General features: G+C 50.8%; 1 protein-coding gene across 3 annotated transcripts; it reads left to right on the forward strand.

Moving 5' to 3' along the window:
• Window positions 1-568: 568 nt before the first annotated feature.
• On the forward strand, window positions 569-21,645 carry TOM1 (target of myb1 membrane trafficking protein). Of its 3 annotated transcripts, none has more exons than XM_063154409.1 (16): window positions 569-677; window positions 8,217-8,301; window positions 10,047-10,125; window positions 10,276-10,425; window positions 10,537-10,671; window positions 10,920-11,066; window positions 12,000-12,116; window positions 12,573-12,706; window positions 13,345-13,378; window positions 13,914-14,022; window positions 15,022-15,142; window positions 17,477-17,552; window positions 17,944-18,006; window positions 19,686-19,745; window positions 20,086-20,122; window positions 20,227-21,645. In XM_063154409.1, exons 1-16 carry the CDS (start codon window positions 626-628, stop codon window positions 20,373-20,375), a joined length of 1,548 nt encoding a protein of 515 aa, XP_063010479.1. In that variant the 5' UTR covers window positions 569-625; the 3' UTR covers window positions 20,376-21,645. The 3 variants fall into 3 exon arrangements, with proteins under 3 accessions (XP_063010479.1, XP_063010480.1, XP_063010481.1); XM_063154411.1 differs by lacking the exon at window positions 569-677 and adding an exon at window positions 7,093-7,214; XM_063154410.1 differs by lacking the exon at window positions 17,944-18,006.
• Window positions 21,646-22,317: the final 672 nt, after the last annotated feature.

Here is a 22,317-nt window from a genome sequence, read left to right on the forward strand (position 1 = left end):
ATCCCAGAATGTGCCAACCACCTGGGTAGAGTCACAGGATGGTTTGGGTTGGAAGGGACCTTAGATCATTTCCAACACCCCTGCCACAGAGACACCTTCCACAAAACAATTGCTCAAAGCCCCATCCAACCTGGCCTGGAAGACTTACAAGGATGGACATCCACAATTCGGCAACCTGTCCCAGTGCCTCACCGCCCTCACAGTGAAGAATTTCTTCCTAACTCCTACGAGGAGAATCGGAAGTCCTTCCTACTCACACCGGGCTATGGAACACTAAAAGCCCATCGCCACAGGCTCTCCGGGCTTTGGGCATCGCTCAGGCTCGCGGGTGTCCTGCCCGAGCTCGGAGTGCTTGCAGAAAGCGGCGGCGGCTCTCGGCGGGAGCCCCTCGGTTCCTGCGCCCGGGGCTAAGGGCCAGCGGGACCAGGGAGCGGTCGGCTTGCACACGGCCCTACCCCGGCATCGCAGCCGCCCCGCGCCTCCCTCAGCCCGTGGCACGGCGGGGCCGCTCCGGGCGGCGGCCGGTGGCGTCACAGCGGGGCCCGGCGGGGCCCGCCCCGGCCGGCGCGCGGTCACGTGAGCGGCGGCGGCGGCAGCGTCAGCTGATCGCGGCGCGGCGGCGGCGATGGACTTTCTGCTGGGGAACCCCTTCAGCTCCCCCGTGGGGCAGCGCATCGGTGAGAGCCGCATCCGCGCCCCCCGACCCTCCCCGCGCCCCCGCTCGCCCGTCCGGCCCCGCGCCCCCGGGGGCGTCCGCCGGACCCTTCCTCGGGGAAACGCTGGCCCCCGCCTCCGCGGCGGGACCAGCAGCGCGCTGGCCAATCAGAAGAGAGTTATGCTCTGACTGACGGGTGCTGCGGACCAATAGCGGGCGCGCAGCCCGAGGCGGCTCCGCCGGGGGCCCCGCCAGCCAATCCGGGTGCGAGGGGGTCTCGGGGTGGCGAGGTGAAGTTTGCTCACTTAAAGGGGCCGCAGGCCGGTGGTCCGCGCCACGCCCCCCTGCATCGCCGAGCCCCGTGATTGGCTTGGGGCCATTCCCGCCCGCGCCTCTTCGGGGGCTTCGGGGAGCTGCTGATTGGCTGGGCTCCAGCCTGGGCAGCCTATCGCGGCCGGGCGGGAACGGGGCGCGTGAGCCGCGGCGGCACGAGGGGCGGCCGCGAGGCCCCGGGGTGTGGGACGGGGTCCGTGAGGGCTGCGGGGACAGCGGGGCTGTGGGACGGAGTCAGTGAGGGCTGCGGGGACAGCGGGGCTGTGGGGACAGCGGGGCTGTGAGACGGGGTCAGTGAGGGCTTTGGAGACAGCGGGACTGTGGGACGGAGTCAGTGAGGGCTGCAGGGACAGCGGGACTGTGGGACGGGGTCAGTGAGGGCAGCGGGGCTGTGGGACGGGGTCAGTAAGGGCTGCAGGATGGGGTCATTGAGGGCTGCAGGGACAGCGGGGCTGCGGGGACAGCGGGGCTGTGGGACGGGGTCAGTGAAGGCTGTGGGGACAGCCGGGCTGTGGGATAGGGCCAGCCAGGCCTGCAGGGACAGCAGTGCTGTGGGGAGAGTGGGGCTGTGGGATGGGGTCAGCCAGGGCTGCGGGGACAGCAGCCTCACGCTGGGCTTGCCTAGAGTCCTTCGGGTAGTGTCCCCTACCCGAAGGACTCAAGCGCTGGGCAGCTGGGGGTGTTTGCCTGCCCTGAGCCTCCCCGCACTGAGCTGTGGGACAAGTGGAGCCTGGCAGGGCCATGCCCTGGCTCCTGCAGCACGAGCTCTTCCATCTGGCTGTGGCTCACAGCATGGAGCACCAGCTCCAGCAATGAACACAGCACCCACCCTGTGCCCTGGCAGGCCCACGGGCACATGGTGGGTGTCCTGCAGTCCCTGTGCTCAGGGCAGATGGGGAACATGGGAGAAGGATGTGGCCTGAGAAAGTGGAGCAGAGATTCCACAGTTAGAGAGAAGAAGACCGTCAGCAGCCGCACTGGTGTCAGAGCAGGGATGCAGTTCTTAAAATGCTTAGGATGAAGACTCTCTGTTCCTGTGTTGTATTGCCTAAGAGCCTTGAAGTTGTGCTTGAAGGCTGATGCCTATTTAAACTCCATTTGTGAGTTTATGCACTTGCTCATTCTTGCTGTTCGCTGCTTGTCAGATGTTTGCTGTGAACATCCGGTCCCACATTCATTGGTGTCCTTGCATGGGTGAATAGGAGGCTGTGCCTGGGGTGGGAACAGAGCAAGCAGCTGCTTTAATTAATGCTTTTATTATAATGATTTTAGAGGCTACCCTACAACTGTCCCAGAGTGTGTCCGGGGCATTGTGATGTGCCACTCTGGTGTTGGGACAGATAGGTGAGATCTATTACAGCCAGGTGGTGGAAGGATCATCAGGGAAGACTTTGTGTTATCAAAATCCTCCAGATGATCTTCAACATACCCCCAGAACATCACATGTTTAATCCAATGTTCTAGGAGAAGCCGTCTCCTGCCCTTTCCTGAATGAATGCTCTTTGTTCCCTCAGTGAGTGTATCAGATATGTCCTTGTGTTTGGGTAGAGGCAATCTGAAAGTTGCCTCACAGATCTTCTGGTCAGTCTAGTAACCAGATTGTAAGTGGGTTATACCTCTAGGCTTTGTTTCAATTAAATAAGGGATTCCCAAGCAACAAACCAACAGCAAAGAAGAGGAAAAAAGAAAAGATATTTCAAAAGTGTCTGAGAGGATGTGAGAAGCAGAGGTGTGATTCTAGGGAGTTCTTACTGACTGGGGGTTTACTGGGGTTATGAAAGTCGAAAGAAGTGGAGGAATTACAGCATATGAGAAAGGAGCTCTCTGGAGGACTTGAAAGGGGTGGTGATTGAAAATATGAATATGAACATTGCCTATCAACATCCTGAGGATGTGGATTAATGCTATCTCCCCTGCTTAATTTGGGACGCAAACATGACTTCCCCAAACTCGTTTGGTAGGTCTGTGTCAGCTGCGTGTCCAGCCCCTGAGCCTGAGCACCAAACCTGCACAGTGCTGCTGCCCTGGGCTGTCTGCAGAAAGATAATGCTGCGTCCTTGCAAATTATTTGGGCAAAGTCACGTACGCTTGATAGAGCTTATAAAGTCTAAAATAGCTTTAGATGAAGGCTAAGGGGGAAAAAAAGTCCTCTGTGGCCACTGCAGCAATGTTCTCAAATTCCTTCATTAATGTTAATCTAGTAAGACCCATTTATTTTGCTGACTAGGAAAGAAATGCTCAGATAATCTCAGTGATCTGTCACAGAATGAGTCAGTTGCAGAGGAGTAGGTTTTCTAGTTTCTTACTCACAGTTCTGAGATTTAGTCACAAAAGTTGCCTCTCCTGCTTTTGCGCTGTGATGTCTCTTCCCAGGAGGAATACAGACTCACTTGTTTGGGGTTTTTTGTATTTGCTTCTGTTGTGTGGTGGGCTTTTTTAAAGTGGGAAAATTTCCAAAGAGTGATAAAGCATCATAGTTCAGATTCCCCTCTGGAAAGGGAAATCCACTATGCCTCCATCTAGGAGCTAAGAGAAGCTTTTTTCCATTTTCAAAATGGAAAAAAATCTAATTCCAAGGAAGTGAATTGTCTCTAAGTGAGAGAATGGAGAAGAAACCACCAAGTGAGCTCTCTCCTCACCCTGGAAGTCTAAAATAACTAGTAATTATAGCAATACCAAAAGGGACACAGGCAGGTTATTTCAGTGAGTGAGGGCAGGCAAGGGATAGAAGTAACGGTGTAGCACAGAGATGACACAGATGTTTTTTATGGATAGGGGTTATTTTAAGCATGAGGACCAGGAAAAGTTGAGGCTGCAAAGAGGGAGCAAGTAAGTAAGGCTCCTGGGTGAGGAAGAGAGGCAGATGCAAAACAGTGTACCAGAAAAATCACCACAACCTTTTGGATCCCACCTTGCAGGTGTTGCTGCAGCCCTGAGTGGGCTCTGTGGGTCCCTGCAAGGTTGTGCTTCTCAAAAAGGCATTGCCTTCTCTTCTGTGCCTCCTCTGTCTGGAGGAAAAGGGGCAAACACAGCAGTTGAAGAGTCACTTGATCCCTGAGAATTTGAGCTGATTCACAGGACAGGAGCAGGAGTTCAGAGACACACATACCCACAGCACAGTGTCAGCGCAGTCTGTGTCCATCACCATCCTTGAATTAGGTTTGGAGCTGTATCTCTGGTGTCTCTGGAATGCACGCTGTGCTCTCAGGCTTTGGGGGAAGGATACAGCTAAATGGTGAAGTCCTGACAGAGCTGGTGCTGAAGTTCCCTCAAGGGAAGTAAAAGCATGAGGCTTGTACAGGATGCTGATTTGGGCCTGTGAGTTTGTGACCTGAAATGAAGTTGGAAGAAGGAACATTTTGCATTACTTTCTGCTGAGCCTAAGCTGTCTTATGCCATGAACTGCTGGTGTCCTCAAACACCTGTTGAAATGGGTGAGAAGGTGTTTGATGCTTTGCTGAGGAACTTAGAGCCAGCAAGAACACTGCAGGGAGCACTGTTTGAAGGCTTCACTTGGAGGAGGGGCAGAGCATATCACTGGCAAAGGATTTCTGAGCAGCATCTGGCTGGTTATGGGTGCTTCAGGTGTGGGGTGGGGAGCAAAGGGGACAGGAGCCTGCACAATACCTTCTGTCCCTGGCTCCTGTACTTCCCCACACTTCTGCAGTGCCAGTGTGCTGCTGCAGGGACAGCTGAGTGGGATCCCCAGCTGCACAGTGCGCTCTCCCCTGCCACCAGGGCACACACAACAACCTTGAAAAGAAGCAAACTTGTGAAATGTACTCATAGCACAAAGCAGTGTACAGATCCTTTGCGCCAGTTATGCCAAGTGTTTGGAGTTCTTTGTTATCTGCTGGTTCCAAATAACTTTTATCAACTAGCTGCAGTCAGCAGGAGCACATCCAGTGCCATGCAGGAAAAGAGTCCATGCTCTGGTTCAACCCCTACCACAGTCCTGTGCGGTTCTGGGTCCATCTGAGCAATTTGTGAGGCAGCAGACTGGAATCAGACAAACCCCAATGCTGTCACACCCGGGGAGCCGGACTGGCTGCCAGAACAATGTGGCTTTGGAGCAGCCCCATGAAGGGCCTCCTGTACATTCAGCAGCCAATGCTTTGGGGCTTGGAGGGGGAATGGCATTCACAGGCTCACGATAACCTCTGCCAGGGGAATTCTCTGCTGCAGGTCAGGCTCAGCTGGTAACACACACAAGTAGATGCTGCCTGATGACCACCAGGCAGAGTGCTGGGTGTGTGGCAGTGCCCTGCCTCCTGTGCTCGCTCTTTTTAGGGACTTGTCGCTGTCCCCAGCCATCCCAGGCTCAGATTTCGTGCGGAGCAGACAGCTCATGTGCTAATTACAGCTCGTGAAATGGGGCCAGCCACCCTGATCCTTCATGTGACTAATTAAACTTTGTTTCCTTCCCTTCTGCAGGCTTTACAGAAGGGCAAAGTTCAGGATTTTGGATATGAACTCCATATCTTACTAGGCTTGGACAGCCCCTTACAGCTTGGAAGAGAGCAAGGAGGATTAGAAGGGCATTAGCTCCAGTTTTCCCAATGCCAGCTAGGCCAGGCCTTAATTTGTACTGGGTAAATTCAAGCCTTTTGTCCTTGGAATCAAGCCTCAGGGTCACATTCCCGTTTTCCATATGCTCTAATACTGTTCTTCCAGCTTTGCATTTTGTGACCCTGTGTTGTGTTTATGGCAGGTTTCCTGCAACTCTTCCTTGATGAGTGTATGAACCGGGGTGATGGCAGCGGGATGGCCACGATATTGTGGGGTAACAGGGGCAGGGTGTGTCACTTCTGAGGAAGCCCAGTTTTCCCCTAAATGGCCAGGCAGGTGAAGGAAAACACATGGTTTATTTACATTCCTTTCTGAAAAGTAAACCTGCTGCTTGACCTTGGCAGGATTGGTGCATTTGGAGGGAAAGGGTGGTGGGGAAGCAGGTTACAGCATGCCACCAAACATTGGGAAGTGAGGAAAGGGAGTTTGCAGATTAAATTCATGTTTGTGTACAAATGTGAAGGAAGGTTGGGGAGATTTGAACAGCAAGGATTGATGGTTAAATGCAGGTTTTATTTTGTCCTTTGTTTTTTCTGTAGCTCAGAGCTTCCTAGCAGACTCAGCCCTGTTCCCAAGTTGTGGGTTTTTCCTTCCATGTGAAATGAGAAGAGTGGATGTAGACTTCACTTTTGGCAGAGCAACCCCTGTGTAGTGGATTTCTGTGATTCATTGCCAGTGCAGCAAACAGTGCAGGGAAACTTGTGACTTGTTCAAACCGTGATGTGTCATGAGCAGGGGATCCTGGAGGAGAGTGCAAGTGAGGGGGGCTTTGTGACCACATGATCCAAACCCGTCAGACTGACCTGAGCTAGAACCGGTCTACCAGCACAGCTGCTGTCCCAGGGCAGGAGGGACCCTGGAGCTCTGTACTGTGTCCTGATCCCAAAGGAACACCAGTGGAAAATATTTTCCTTCATGTGTTACCACAGTTTCCCCCATTGGCTGGTACATGCCCTGGTGCAGTAGACATGCCTATTGCCCTGGATGTATTCTCCACCAGATCACCCGGTGCAATCCTTCCTCCTGTGCCTCACTGAGGAAGCTTGGATCTGCCAGAGATAAGGATCCCTATGTAAAGTTAATATTCAAAGTGACAAAAGTTTACCTGAGTCAAGGAACCTTAAGTTTATTCCAGTAATAGCCAGACCTTTGGAAAGGTGGAAGAGCATCAATAACAGTCTGCCACTCTCCTTCCCTGTCTGCCCTCTTCTATCTGGCTGTGGCCACAATGTCATCACCATAATCACTGTGTAATCAATGCATTCTGTAGCCAACAGAAAAGGTGGTGGCTGGATTGTGATAAGATGCAGATAGCTTCACAGTGTGGTGTGCAATCTGTGGGAGGGACACGTGTATAAGAGGCTGCATTGCACAGTGCTGTGAATAGCTCTGTGCCTGACCCTAAACAGGACATGATGGATGTGCTTACCCAGGCAAGAGTTAAAAAATCTTCTTCCTGTGCTAGGGCCTTATCTCATTACTGTGTGAATGGGCATTTAATTTCATTCCTACACAGGGATCATTAGCTGCTGGGTCAAAAGCAGAAAAAGGCAGCTCTGCAGAGGAAGGACCTCTCTAAAGGGGTAGAGGACCCACAGCAGCGAGGGAGAGCCGCAGATTTTGCAGGGACAGCAGTTTTGAAAATGCAGGCATTTCTGTAAGTACCTCACTAGGACTGAGCTCTCCTGAAGAGCACCTGGTAAGTGCTGAACAGGTCTGGCCAGTTTTAATTCTCTTACCCCAGTGCTAAGTCAAGGGTTTTGTAGGATGAGAGAGCTGGAAAGGATGGTTCTTGTCATCTGCTTGCCATTAGCTGTGTCTGTGTTTCCCTGTGGTCTTGGGAGTGCCTGGGTCCTTCTGGCCCCACTGGCTATTCTCTACTGGTGGTGTTCCTGAAGGCATCAGTCAAAGGCATGGCTAGGACTGAGACATGGATGATTACAGGGTGAGGCATTGGTGCTCCCAGTAATAGCTGCTCATTTCCCAAATCTCTGCCTTGAATAAATAACATCAAGGCTGACTGAGGAATTCCTAATTAAAGGGGACACAATCAAAGCTGGAACAATATTACTTTGACTTCAGCCTGCAGTTTGCTTCTGCCCACACTCCCTAGAGGCCAGAAGTTCAGGGGAAAGGTGTAAATATTAAACAAGAGAAACCCTGCTTTGGTTTTCTACGTTTGCTTGTTTGTTTTTATAGAGCTGGTGTACAAAAAAAAAAGGGGGGGGGACTGATTCTTTTGTCTCCTTATGTGGTATAAACCAAGAATTTGAGCTATTGGCATTAGATCTGTATCAGGGTAAGTGAGCTGAACTCAACAGTTTCTGGCCTTGCAGGAACAAAGCAAATAAGCCCCCTTTTCCTTAGCTGTGGAGCTGAAATTATGCCCCTTCCCTTCATGCACAGGATACCAGAGGTCACACAGAGTCTGTTTGTAGTGTCAGTAGCATTGGTGGGCAAAGCTGGGCACCCACCATCCCAGCAGTGTGCTCTGCCATGGTGACACCTAGTGGGGAGCACTTGGTGACCCACATTTTGCATATGAATTTGCCCCCTTATATTTTGTAGTGGCAGCGAGGGAGAAGCAGGCTGGGGTCTGGGGCCTTGTGAGAGCTTAAGAGTGCCAAGGCTGCTCTTCACCTTGGTTTCTGTTTTCCAGAGAGAGCCACCGATGGGTCCCTGCGGAGTGAGGACTGGGCTCTCAACATGGAGATCTGTGACATCATTAACGAGACTGAAGAAGGGTAAGGGAGCCTGCAAGGGCCCATATGCAGTGGCAAGTCCCTGAATTCCCTGGAACACCACATCCCTAGGCTGCAGTAGTAGCATGCACTGCTGGAGGTAATAAGCTAGGCTTCCCAGCAATCCCTGAGACAGGACTCTGCTAGGAGACCTAGAGATGTAGCAAAGCTGTCAGAGCATTTATTAGATGATTTTCTATAATCTTGGTGAGTGCTAGGAGCCATTCAAACAGGCCTTCAGGGTCCCCAGACAACCCTCTGTTCAAGCCAGGCTGCCTCCCATCTCCAGAAGGCATATTTGCATTTCTTCCACTTTGATTTATTCCCCCTTCATTCCCTTCTCTTTCTCTCCTCTGGGAATGTAAAAATCTAAAGGCTGGTGACTGAGAGAAGAAGGGGAAATCTCAGGCTGCTATTCAGTCCTCTTACTGTGCCAGTCTTTCTTGGGTTTCTTCTCAGGTATTTTCATGTACAGTCACTCAAAAACACACAAAGTGGGTGGGGGAGCTCTTGTCTCCCTCTCCCTACAGGGAGATGTTCATCAATCTGCCAGACTTGTTAACTCAGGAGCTGGGGATTTGCCACTGAATTCAAGGGAGAGTGCTCCTTCTCACAGTGGAGATGTCAGGAGCAGCATGTTAAAAAGAAGGTGCTACATGGAATAAAACGTGTAGGTTTCACTCCTGCTGTCCTACCCCACAGTGATGTTGACAGAGGATTAGCAAGCCCAGTTTTCAGCTTCACATGTATAGAAACAAAGTCAAACACCTCTACTTACAGATCTGTCACCACTCCTTTTCCACTATCTCCACGGTGCAAATGCATCTGTCTCTGTCCACAGTTCTCAGGCCTGAGCTGTGGCTGCTTTCAGGTCTGGGCACCTGATACACAGCTGGACAGGCTCTCCCATTGTCCTGCTAAGGCCCATCCTCCGACACCAGGCTGCCCCACAGGCCAATAGACTTCTGCCTCCTCACTGAATCAGTGTCTCCACCCCACTTTTCTCCTCCAGCACCGCTGCTCTTCCAACTCAGCTTCTCTTCCTGTGCTCTGAATCTGGTTCATTTGTGCCCTCTTAAGACCACAGTGGACTGAGACCATGGTGTTTCTCCCCTCTGAGAATGGTTAATGAGGGCCTGCTATACTGTTGCTCTCTTACCCACCTGCCCCATACAAGCAAGATTTTGCCAGTGTGTCTCTCCTGCAGCCTCCTTCTCTCCAGGGAAATGTTAAATAGCTCCTCTTTGAGTAACACAGGAATTGCTGCAAATTGGTCTCTCCTTCCTGTTTGTAAGCCGTGCCAAGCTTTTCTGTGATCTCCTCCTCTTCAGTCTCTCTGCCATGGGATTTTGCTCTACGTCCCAGGAGGATGTTTCTAGCATTGTTTTTACTCTGTTCTCTCTTGTGTCCTGAACACCTTGCCCTGTTGCAGACATCAGCACAGAGGCCTCTAATTTCAGTAATAGCACTCAGGGACAGGGGTTAATGGTGGATTTTGCAGTGTTAGGTTTATGGTTGGACTTGATGACCCTAAAAGGTCTTTTCCAACCTAAGTGATTTTATGATCAACCAACCTCGCTCCTCTTGCAGAGCCACAAGCAAAAGCTGCTTTACCAATCACTGCTTCAAGCCATGCTGAAAACATGGTGAAGAGGGACACCCGCTGAGTATAAGGCATCCAGAACCTATGGCTGTTTTGCTTTGCCTCAACCTTTTGATGATCTTTCTTCATCTCATTTCTCCTTCAGGCCCAAAGATGCATTCCGAGCCATTAAGAAGAGAATTGTAGGGAATAAGAACTTCCATGAAGTTATGCTGGCTTTGACGGTGAGCAGTGCTCTGTGATACCCTGCTGTAAAGCTGAGTGCTGAACACAGGTTTAAGCATACATGCTGAACAGACTCATGTACCTAAAGCCAGTAAGGCAAACACATGAGGACAGAGAAGGCTACAGCTAATGCTTCATTGCCTTTGAAGGTCCTGGAGACCTGCGTCAAGAACTGTGGCCATCGTTTCCACGTCCTTGTGTCCAGCCAGGACTTTGTAGAAGGTGTCCTGGTGAGAACAATCCTGCCAAAGAACAATCCACCTGCTATAGTGCATGACAAGGTGCTGACCCTCATCCAGGTGAGCCAAGAAGTGTGAGCATCTGCACCATGCAGACAGTATGTGTCTTTAGGTGTTTGTACAGAAGGCTGTTGTATGTGCTGATGGGCTGTACTATCTCTTCTTCCCCAGTCCTGGGCGGACGCCTTCCGCAGCTCTCCAGACTTGACTGGTGTCGTTGCTGTCTATGAAGACCTGAGACGGAAGGGTTTGGAGTTCCCCATGACTGATCTGGACATGCTGTCACCTATCCACACACCACAGAGGGTATGGGAGCATTGCTGAAGAGAAGAATGTCGGGCAGCTGCCATTCTGGAGCAATGAGGGGATTTTAGGAACTCTGTCTTGAATTTAGAGGGTGTTTGGGTGGTGAGATGTGAGAAGCTCCAGGACAGCCAAGAGCTGTTGGGACCAGCTGGAGAGCTGCCATCAATATTTCTCCTCTAGTTGCACTGTCCTGCCAAGTGTGTGTGTCTAACATTTCCTTCTCTCTGTCACTTTCCCCACCTTTGTAGACTGTGTATAGCTCCAACTCTCAATCTGGACCGACCTCACCTGCAGTCAACTCCCCTCAGCAGATGGAGTCCATCCTCCACCCTGTCACCCTGCCCCCCGGGAGAGGCACATCCAGCGACGTGCCCATCACACCCACACCCGAGCAGGTGAGTTGGACACAAGTCCCAGGATGTTGCTGACCCTTCCTGTGTTTGAAGCTATTTCACAGACGCTGCTCTGGGACTGCAGTACTGGTCCTGCCCCAGCCTCTGTCTTCAAGGAGCTGTTCCTCTAAGGCACAGTCCTTTGAGAGCTCCCCAGAGCTCCAGTGTGGTCACAGTGATGAACTGGGATACTGCGACCAACATTTGCCTAAGACAGGGCTACTTGCAGGTAGAGGGAAGTGGGGTGCTGAGACATGATGCCTCCTTATCATCTTTGTTTATCTTGCCTCACTGCTTTCTTTATATGAATCAACCCTATCTGGCTATGTGGTTTCCAAAGGCTTGGGCTTCCTCACTTGTTTCCCCATCCTCTTTTCTCCTTCCTCACCCTGACTTCATACAACACCATGTTCAGCACCAAACCCCTAGCTGTCAGTACTTTGCATTTCCCTTGCAGAACAGAGGGTAGAAACTGTTCTAAAGAGGCTCATCAGCAGCTTGTAAACCAGAGGACTAAAGCTTCAACTGCACACTTCGCTGAGGCTCTCCTGTTGAATAGGAATTAATTGTTTTCCCCTGTCTTACACCACTTTGGAAGTTAAACCATTTAAATGGCTACCACATGGGAGCTGTTAGCTGAGGAGAGATTTGAATCATACCAGCAGCCTGTGCTGGCTATGAAAAATCAAGGCTAGACTGGTGGCCGAGATCCCAGGTGAGGGCCTGGCATCTGCTACCAGCAAATGAATTTGATGGTAAGTCATGGAGGGGTTTCCTGCTGGGAGCTCCTGAGAGCTAAAATGAGTGGTGACAAATGAACTCCCCCGTGGCTGTGAACAGGCATGCACACGTGGTGCCATTCCCTGCCTTCAGGGCTACCTCAGCCATGTCCCCAGCCTCCCCTGGCAGAGCTGTCACTCCACTTTGCCTTTGCAGATCGGGAAGCTGCGCAGTGAGCTGGAAGTGGTGAATGGGAACACAAAGGTGATGTCGGAGATGTTAACAGAGCTGGTGCCATCCCAGGCCGAGCCTTCTGACTTGGAGCTGCTGCAAGTAAGAAACCCTGGGCAGGGTGGAGGGCTGGCACCTGCAGCACAGTTTAGCAGTGACTTGATGGACTTGAGGCCCAATGCATGCCAGGTGTGGGGAACAACTGGACAGTTTACTGTGGGGCTTATCAGGAAGTGAAGGGATAAAGAAGACACAAGGACAGTAGAGTTTCAATAGTGGATGAAAATTGCATTGCCAAGGCTGGAATTATTTCACAAGGGAGTTTGTAGTCCCCAAGGGCCTTTCTTTCTGGGTGATGTGTAATACAAAAAGCATACAATTATTCCATGTAAAGCTTAGACTCAATTTACCTCTCACACCAAATATTTGTTGCCCATCAGCAGTTCCTGATAGATCCCAGTAGCCTCTGGAATCTGTGTTCCAGTCAGAATTCCAAATTTGTGAGTGCTTAGCCGTAGTGTGACCTTTGTGGGTGGTGACTTGCCCTGCTTTGAACAGGAGCTGAATCGGACATGCAGAGCCATGCAGCAGCGAGTCCTGGAGCTGATTCCCCGTGTCCTCCATGAGCAACTCACTGAGGAGCTGCTCCTCATCAATGACAACCTCAATAACGTGTTTCTGCGCCATGAAAGGTACCTCTCTCCTCCCCTCTCTTCCCTGCTCTCCCGCAAGACTTTACTGCCCTTGAAGGCTGCCTATCCCACCCTTTTGATCTGCCCAAGAGTGTAGTACTTGAGATGTATCAGTCTGTATCATCCATCTTTGAGAACAAAGCCAAATGTCCTCAATTTTTGCTGACTGAGTCCTGCCCCTTCAAAGCTGCTGTGTAAGTTCTTGATGGGGTATAAAGATGTCCCTGTGGCATAACCCAAAAGAAGGAGGCAACTGCATGGAAAGAGCTGGTTTTCTAGCTCTGAGACAGGTGGAGACAGAAAGAAATTGCCCAGATGGGATCAGCACTGCTTTTTTTTTTCTTCCATTTCAACAAACACATCTTTGCTAATTCATCCCCAGATGAACTGTAAAGGAGAGCTGTTAGTTACAAGTAACTGTGGAAGATCCTGAGAAGCTTTCTCACACCACCTCTCAGGAGACATCAATTCTATGGGTCTTGCTATGGTATCTTGAGGGGAAATTGGGCACTGAGCCATAGTTCCCCTTTCCTAGTGGGTAGGAAAGGGCAGACTGTGCCAAGTCTTACAAAAAATCTCTTGGGCTGTGGGTGAATGAGCCCACACTACTGAAATGCATGCTGTCACCCTTCCTGCAGGTTCGAGCGACTTCGGACAGGACAGCCTGTTAAGGTAACTCAGAGCAACTGTCCCTCTCTGCAGCTTGGTTTGCATCCTGCAGGTCCAGCAGTGCCCTGCTGACTTGCAGGGAGGTTCAGTCTGCCCCATTTAGAAATGGTGGGCTTTGCTTTCCCAACCAAGCTGCACCAAAGCATCTGGTACATGGGACACTTAATTTCCCACTGCAAACTCTCCTGCCCTGCCCAAAGAGCAAGAGCGGAGCAGTAGCAGTTATAGTTATTGAATAATGAGATTCCAATTCCCATATGAGCCTACTCTGAGCACTACCCTGTCCTCTGAACCAGCATTCACCCTACTTACTGACATCCAGCAGAGCTGGGAGGCTGGCTACCCAGGCATATGCTGCCCTGGGACACTATTCCTAGCCAGTTCTCTGATCACTGTCCCTCTTCTCCCTCTTCACAGCTGATATGTTTCAATGGGTGCAGAAGGGCTTTCCTCTCCAGTATCAATGAGCTAGGATTGTAGAGTCAGGGTATCCAAGCTTCAGAAACTCTCCACCATCTTCTTTTTTCTTCTTCCAAAGGCACCAAATGAGGCAGAGAACAGCTTGATTGACCTGGGACCCAATACTCCTTCAGCACTGAAACAGCCTGAAGTCACCAGCAACCTTTCCTCTCAGCTGGCTGGAATGAGTGTGTTGCTATGCGGTTTTCCCCTCAGTCTTTATCCTGTGCTGCTTTGAAAATCCTTTCCTGCCCTTGAATCATCTCCCAAAATTATTTAGTCAGATTCCTAGTGTAACCTAGAGAAATGCCGTGTGTTTTCAACTAACAAACTCATGAAGAAACTTATATATGCCCCAAGGCGCTCAAGCATTTGTCTTGGCATCCTCACCTCACATAGTGCAGGAGGTGGCCATGACTTAAGAAGGATGTCAGCATTAGTCTGGCTAAGGACCCGGCCTTTGGCAAGACTGGGGATAAAGTTGCTCCTTCTGCAATGCCTGGCAGCGTTGCCTACTTGCCTCTCTTTCTGTGTGGTGTCAGGTTCACCACTGAGGTCTGGGAGAAGCAGAGCAGCTGAAGCTATGCTGCAAAGGCAGCCATGAGCATATTGGGCCCAGGACCCAGGATTTGACAGGTTGTTTACTCAAAAAACCTGAGGGGTCCTGGGGGTTCTTCAAGACCTACCAACAGCCTACATAGCACTGCCTGGATGCAGTTGCAGAAAATTGGCACCAGACTGTTTTTACAGACAAGCCAGCTGAGATATTTTTCAAGTCAAGTGTTTTTCAGATGATGCCTGAGTCATGAAAATCCACTCATCTGTCTCAGAGGTGCTTGCCCAGAAGCACAGGTTATTTTCTTCCAGAGGTTATGGAGCAATTCCCTCCAGAGTTTTCTAAGATGGTCAGGAACATATAGCCTCCAGCATCGGTAAATTGATGCTGCTGCTTCTGTCTGAAACTGAGCCAAAAATATCTACTGAGTGGGCAAAGAAATAGCTTCTGTTACTTCACCCACGACTGCACACATGCATAGACTGTGCTGCAGCTAAGGAGCAGAATGGAGGAGTGGGCCTAGAGTAGTTTAGCCCATTCTGATGACAGTTTTCCATCCAACACTCTCCAAGCCCACAGTCCTCCCTTTACTGTCCTGCACTGCCTGCTCACCCTGCTCTGTCTCCCACAGACCTGGGCTCAAGCAGTGTGAGTGCAGGGCTGCACTCCCTCGACACTTCTGGCAAGCTGGAGGAAGACTTTGACATGTTTGCCCTGACCCGTGGCAGCTCGCTGGCTGAGCAGCGCAAAGGGTGAGTAGGACAGCTTGCTCTGTCCTTTCTGCCTTCTTGCAAAGGACAAGGGCTCAGGGAAAATGGGGCTACACCCTGACCAGCAGCAGTTCCTGGGAGACAGCAGGATGAAACAGAAATGCTCTTCACACACACAGTGTTTGTAGCATGACCTCTGTGCTTCCCGTCCTTTTTCCTGCTTCCATCATCTCCCCTTCATGGCGTCCTCTGGGTATGGGGAGAAGGAATTGGTCTCCCACATGTTCTGGGAGATTCAGTGTCTGGGAATGAAGGTGTGAAGTGGGACAGGCTCAGTTTTCTTGTTTGCCTCTGAAGTCATCTGTCCTGACTGGGGTGATGTTGAATTTGGGAATTGCTGAGTACTGATTCAACCTAACAGAGTATTGAGCTGGAGTGCAGGAAGAGTGCAGTCAGTTGTGGCTTGCAAGAAGGCACTGTTCTGTGCCTCAGCTTCCCTGTTGGCAAGTGGGGACTGATGATTCTTCTTCCATGGTGGATTTGAGAGCTCCTGGTGTAAAGCACTAAGAGCTGGTGCTTTACTCTCCATAGTGCTGGCTGAACTAAAGAGGCCTTCTCCACTGCAGAGTGGATTCCTGAATCCTTGTTCTGGAGAAGCTGGCAAGAGCTGTGCTGACCAGATCCGCTGGGTTTATAGACTGTGGCTGATCTCACGCTGCTTTGCCTGGCAGAGCCATTCACTGCTCTCCATAGAGTACCAAGCAGCAGAGCCCACAGGCCCATCACTGCCTCCAGCCCTCCAAGGCCTGTGCTCCTGCACTCCTGCAGCCACTGGAGTGCCTTGTTCTGCAGCTGGCCAGTAGCAAGTTAAGGCCTCTTACACGTGGCAAGTTAAGGTCTCCTAATGATGTTTGCTTCCATTCCTCTGCCTCAGACTGCTTCTGGTAAATGTGGTGGGGAAACCCATGGCCCACACATGACTTCATGTGTTTTGTCCCTGGGTTTTCCCACCGCTTTTACTGTGGGTTGTGCTGCCTGAGGACAGAGGCAGTCCAGCACAAAAACAACACAGCACCCAGTCTGGGGCTGAAACCAGAGCCACTGGTATGTGCTCAGTGCTGGAGTTCTGGACAGAGGTGGAATTGTATCCTCTCTGCTGTAGCACAGTCCGAGGCTTATGATCTCTGCACAAGTAACAAGACATCTTCTATTTATTCCTGCCTGCACTTGCACTCCTGCCAGGTAACCTCTAGTGGCTCTGGCTTCACATTTCACTGAGAGCCTCTGCTCTCAGTGTCTCCCTCCACTTGAACAGACCCATTGCTCTACAGCTCCCGAACAGGACGTGCTGGCAGAGCCTCTGGGGTTTGTTCTTGACCCCCCATGCTTCATGTGTGTCTCAGTGAGGGAGTGCTTAAGGCACTTCAAGCCTTTCCTGCCATTCTTCCTCATCAGTGGCATGATAGCAGCGCTGTACTTCATCCTGGATGCCATTGTCCACAGCGGCCCCTTCACCGATGAGCACTTCTTTGAGAAGTTTGAGCGGCGGTGGCCCAAGCCCCTGGCCCCCAACAAAAACAGCTCCACTTGATGGTCTGCTGGATCTGTGGGATGGGGCCTGGGAGCAGCTGGAGGGGAAACTTGTGGAGAGTTTCTGTGAAAGGCTTCATTTTCCTAGCATGGAGAGTTTTCCCCACTCGGCATGGATCAAACGGTGACGTGTGGCATTGTCATGTGCGGTAGCAGCCTAGAGGGGACACAGGATTGGGATGAGGGAAATTATGGGTGAGACATGTCTGTGTGTGGAAAGAGGTTTCTGTAATGGTGCATTTGGAGACTTGGAAGCAACACTAAGCTCTTCTGATCATCCCGTCTCACTTATGGCCAGAATAGCCAGTGAACCTCTGCCACCACCACTTCTTACATGGTATTAGTTAAAGAGCTGGTTTTGAGCTGTTTGTGTCTGTGAAGATAGGTGAGTATGTAGGTGAGGGCCTGTTGCTAAAATCCTTTCTGAAATATCTGTAATATTCTGTTCAGTCTGTGTTAGTTTTTTCTCTTTATATTCCACCCCAAAGAAGGTGAGTGTTGTGGTTAATGCACCTAGCTCTGTAAGTCTGTGTCTTGATTTTCATACAAGTCCTTGTCATCCTTCTGTCACTGTGCCAGGGCTGTGCTGTTGTATCCCACAATGTTCCAGTGAGTAGATTGGTCTGTTTTGTGGTGGGCTACACCTATAACCAGGGCTTTGCATACCTTTCTAGAAGCTCTTGGTAGCAGAATGACAAGGCATGAAAAGTTGTGCGGTCATTTAGGAGTTCCTGCTCTTCACTCTCAGGCATCTCATCAGCCTGTTGTCTCCCTCTCTGATTCCAGGGTAAAGTATGAAGACCCCCAAGCCACCAAAGGCCTTGCTGGTGCCCTGGATGCCCGGCAGCAGAACACGGGAGCGGTAAGTGGCCACAGCTTTTACTGCATCACCAGGAATGGGAGTAACCTCCTGGCTCACCAAGGAAGTAAGGGTGCTGTCTGTTGGGAAAAAGTCAAGTGATGATAACTCCCAGTCTCCACCAACCTGCATTTCCTAGCTGGGCTGCATACCTCATTCTTTAAAGCCCTGAGGTGAGGAACTGTGAAAAGTCTGGGGTTGCCTCAGGCAATTGAAGGATGTCCCTCCCCAGGGAAACTTCCACCTGGAAATGCATATTTTATTCCTCTTCAGTAGATTTCTATGTCCAGTCACCTTCTCTCCGCAATCAGAGAATTAGTAAATTCTTTCCCCCACCTTAACCCCATTGCCTCCCCTCTCCCTCACACTGCAATGCAGACTCTCTGTCATCCAGGGGGAGTCTGGTGCCTCTAGTGATGGAGCCCAGCTGACAAAGTGGATGATGCGTCAAGGAATGGTGAGATCTGAGGTGGTGGAGGGCCAGCAGGGAGGGAGGAGGCTGGGGCTGCTGAAACAGAAGCATCACTGGCACAGCACATGAGGATGCACAGCAGACATCAGCAGATACTGCTAACTGAAATGGAGCAACCCTGGGCTGGGCCAGTAGTGGAGACTAGGCTTGGGAAGGAAGCAGGCAGTGTGCCAGTCCTTCCTCAAGTAAACATATGCATAGGAAAAAATGCTAGGAGCTCTGTGGCCAAGAGAGCATGTGCCACTCTGAGCTAGAGGATGGCCTGTTTTGGGGTGGGTGTCTGAGGCAGAGGCAATAGCTGGTGGCATCACCAGGGTGGCTGCTACCATTCATTCTCCTTACAGCCTCTCCTTCTTAACACAAGATGCCTTGTTTGAAGGAAAACACATTCTGACTTTAACCCTGTTGAAGGCCTCCTCCTGTAACTAATGATTGAGCTTTCAGGCATTTGAATTTGGTCTTTTGACAGCAGGAATTCCTGCAATTACATTCCCTCAGGCACACAGAGGCTTTGACAGCTCCTGGGTCTGAAGCTTGTTAGCCTGTCTTCCTGTAATGGGCACAGCCCAGGCTGATGTCTGCTCTAGGAAGTTTCCCCACATGCTGTACAGTTGGCTTGAATGCACTTGTACCCCAAAGAGATCCTCTCTGGGCAGGCAAAGCCAGTTTGCTTTGAAACTTCCCTAATCTCACACATCCTCTTCCGTTCCCATTCATCCATCTGGCAGCTGTGATAACTATCTGTGCTTGTTCCCTGGTTTGAGGAAATCTGTCTTTGGTACGAAGGTGTTGCTCTTTTTCTTGGTCTTGGTGTTTCCTGAGGGCAAGGGAGCTATATATATTAGAAAACTAATAAATAAGTTCCCACAAATACTCTCTCATTCTTCTGCTTGAGGAGCCTCTAGCAAGGACTGCTTCTTGCTCAGCTTTGTTCAGGAGCTCATGACTGGAGAAAAGGATCTGGGGTTTTGAATCAGACTTTGTTTCTTTCAAGGTTACCTCTGTCCACTAGGAATATGTCTCTTTGCTGTTTAAATTGACCAGGGCTATGAATTCTTCTGAGCTAGCCTCATCCCTACTGGAAGTAAAATTTAATTGTAGATGACTTCCTCTTTGATGGGTCCTTTTCAGTAGTTTGGTGTGATATCAAATCCTGCTGTGCTCCATGGGAATCAGTTCTTGGCAGGTGTCTTTCCCCCTTTGTGTGCTGTCAGATCTGGCACCTCCAATATCTTCAGCATTGCAGACTTTGACATCAGACTGTCACTGGTTTGTAGAGGGAGAAGGTGTAGAGGAATGCATGTCTCTTGTTCTCTGGCTGCCTACACAAGCAGACAGCTTCCACCTAGTGGGTCCTTACCAAAAAGCAAAGTCTGGTCCAGTCCTAGAATCCCAAAGCCATCCACCAAACCACAGATGCTTTTAATGGCATGTATCCTGGAAACTGCGTGTCTGGGCATGGATGGCACAGAGGAAGCAGGTAAGCAATGGCACTGATAGCTGGCACCAGCTGGATTTGGATGGGCCTGACCTGACTGAACAGTGGAGTGAGAGGCTGAGCTTCTGAGTTGGGCTTTCTTTTTGCATTGCAAATCCATTCCAGTGGATTTACTGGAACATCCTCTATTTTCTTGGCCTCACTGCCCTTTTTCTTTCTGTCCCAGGTACCAGTTCCTCAAGCCAATTTCATGGAAGACATAGAAAAGTGGCTCTCCACTGACGTGGTAAGTAAGGGGCTGCCTTCTTGGAGCCAGCAGTCCTGCTGGCGTTTCCTGTGGGGCTGGACTTCAGGCAGTGTATAACAGCACTGTCATCCCTGAATGTGTGGCACAGACTGCTGGGAGGGACCAGGGAAAGAAAAGCCAGGAACACAGGCTTTGGGATACCACAACAGCATCATCAGCCTGCTGGAAGCCACAGCTAATGAACTGAGGGCCCCTCCAACATGTCTGTACTGTGGAAGTGGGGGAAACACTGTCCTGTCTCTCTGTGAGCAAAGAATCACATCTGTGAAATGCCTTTACCTACCTTCTTTCTAACCGTGCCCTTCTCCTTCTCTGCTAGGGAGAATCAGAGGATCCAAAAGGTGTCACCAGTGAAGGTGAGATGTGCCAGCCAGCCCTTGTCTTAATTGTTCCTGGCAGCACATTGGCTTTTCCACAAACCTCCCTCTTTGCTAATGCTCTGCTCTTCTCTTGCCCTCAGAGTTTGACAAATTTCTGGAAGAGCGAGCGAAGGTTGCAGACCGCCTCCCCACTTTGTCCAGCTCCTCAGCAGGGACATCCCTCTCCCCTCCTGCTGCCAGCCATCATCAGAAGCAAGCAAAGGAAGATGATGCTATGTTTGCCTTGTGAATGCTAAGGACTGGTGTGCTGTGGAGCAAGAGGCTGTGTGTGCTGTTTTGCTTGCTTCCAACCAGGGGCCAGCAGAGGAAGGACTTTGTCCCCTTCCTCCATTCTCTTCCTGTTTTACCTTTGAGTTGTTTTTATTTTTAATCTGCTTTCAGACTTCAGATAATCTTTGTTGTGTTTAGGGATATCATACAGTAGACTTGTAAAGGGGGTTTCAAAGCTGCTAGAGAATGTGGGAGTTCAGTGGGCTTTTCTTTTTATGGTACAGAGTGGGCAAAGCAGAAGAAGCTCCGGAAGAAGCTCCCCCATCCTACTCTCCAGTGAGGTAGTTAAGAGATCTTGCCCAAGAAACAGGAGAGGCTGCAGTCTGCTGCTGAAATCATTCCTGCCTGCCTCTTTCCTCACCCCTCCCCTAGAATGTATCTCCAGCCCTCTGCCTGCCAGTGTTAGACTGGAAAGCACGGGAAGCATTACTGGTGGCCGAGGAGGAACACTAATAATGGTAGAGGGACCCTGTTGCTCTAACCTTTCTTGCACAAGTGCTTGTGGTATGCAACACCTTCCCACTCACAACCCCTTCTCTTCCTCTTCCTCGCCTCCCTTTCCCCATCAGTTTATCCAGAATCCTGCCCACAGCCCAGATGTTTCCATTGCACAGCAGCCAGTCGTCCAAGCCCTTGGCAGCACACAGGACTGCAAGCGGTACCCCAGGCTGAAGGGGCTCTCTCCCATGGGGCAGGATGTGCCTTCAGCAAACTATTTGCAGTTAATTTAATTCTCCATTATCCTACTTTTATCCCAGTGCGATCCTACCTCCCTCTCTCCCTTTCACTGATGCCTTCCACCACATTGTGCTTTGGTGTGGGGAGTCCCTCTGAGCCAGGCCAATGCTACCAACTCCCTTGGGATGGCTGTGTGTGCCAGGGTCACAGAGCTGCGTCCCCCTAAAGCAGGAGGCCCTTCCATCAGCACTGTTACACCAGTGGGAACGTGCTGTTGCTGCAGAAGCTTGTTCAGCTAGTGAGCACAGAGGGGAAGTGAGACATCAGTCATCTCATGTCAGTAAAACAGCCCTGCAGCAGCCAGAAGTTCATCTGCACACGGGGAGAAAAACCCTTCAGAGCAAACTGCACATGCTGCCCCCTTGTAAATGAAAGGCAGGGAGGAGGGTGCCAAGCTCAGGGCTCCTGCTCGTGGGATTTCTTGTTGAGCGTGGGAGAGTTGTCTTTTTTAACTGCACATTAAAGGAGCAAAGACTTGAGCCTCCCTTGAAGGCATGGTGTGTACTGTCAGTGCTGCTGTGGGGAGGGGAGGCTGCTGTGGGGAGAAGAGGGATGAAACCATGCAGCCACATTTGCTTGCCATGAAAAGGCAAGGGCACTGGTGCTGAGAGGAGAACAGCATGGGGGCTGAGAGTGCTCCCTGCTTTTTACTACAGTCTTGTGGAGAGGTGACTACAGGCTATCTCAAAATAGCAAGAGGGTGAGCTACCTCCTCTCCTTTCCCTCTGTGTCTTGTGACCACATCTGAATACCCACCTTGCAGCCCATAAGTCACTTATAAAGACATGCAAGAAATACATTTGCTACTAAAGGGCCCTCTGGTATCTACAAGACATCCTCAGTTGCCCCTATACCATCTCTCCAGTGTCATCCTCAGTTGTTCCTATACCACCTCTCCAGTGTCCAGCTGAGTGGGAGCTGTGGGAGGGATCCTTTAAAGGAAGCTGAGTAGATTTGAAAATGTCATCTGAAAAAAGGCAAAAGGGCTGAGCTTCCCCTGCTGGAGCACGTGCAGGAGAGGAAGCAAGAGCAGGGTCATGATGGAACACAGGCTGGTTCTGTAACTGTGGGGCCAGAAAGGCCTCCAGAAGAAGCAAGGCCCAGCCCTCTGGCCAGTTCCTGGCCTTGGGCTGGCTGCCTCAGCTGGGAAGGAAGGACTCCTG

Source organism: Melospiza melodia, chromosome 4, assembly GCF_035770615.1.
Source record: "Melospiza melodia melodia isolate bMelMel2 chromosome 4, bMelMel2.pri, whole genome shotgun sequence".
NCBI classification, from domain to species: Eukaryota; Metazoa; Chordata; class Aves; order Passeriformes; family Passerellidae; genus Melospiza; species Melospiza melodia.

Excerpts from the sequence above, each read along its gene's own strand:
- TOM1 (XM_063154409.1), top strand. The coding sequence starts at position 626 with ATGGACTTTCTGCTGGGGAACCCCTTCAGCTCCCCCGTGGGGCAGCGC. Across the intron at positions 10,126-10,275 it reads AAGTTATGCTGGCTTTGACG|GTCCTGGAGACCTGCGTCAA; the intron begins GTGAGCAGTGCT and ends TTGCCTTTGAAG. Across the intron at positions 12,117-12,572 it reads CTGACTTGGAGCTGCTGCAA|GAGCTGAATCGGACATGCAG; the intron begins GTAAGAAACCCT and ends TGCTTTGAACAG.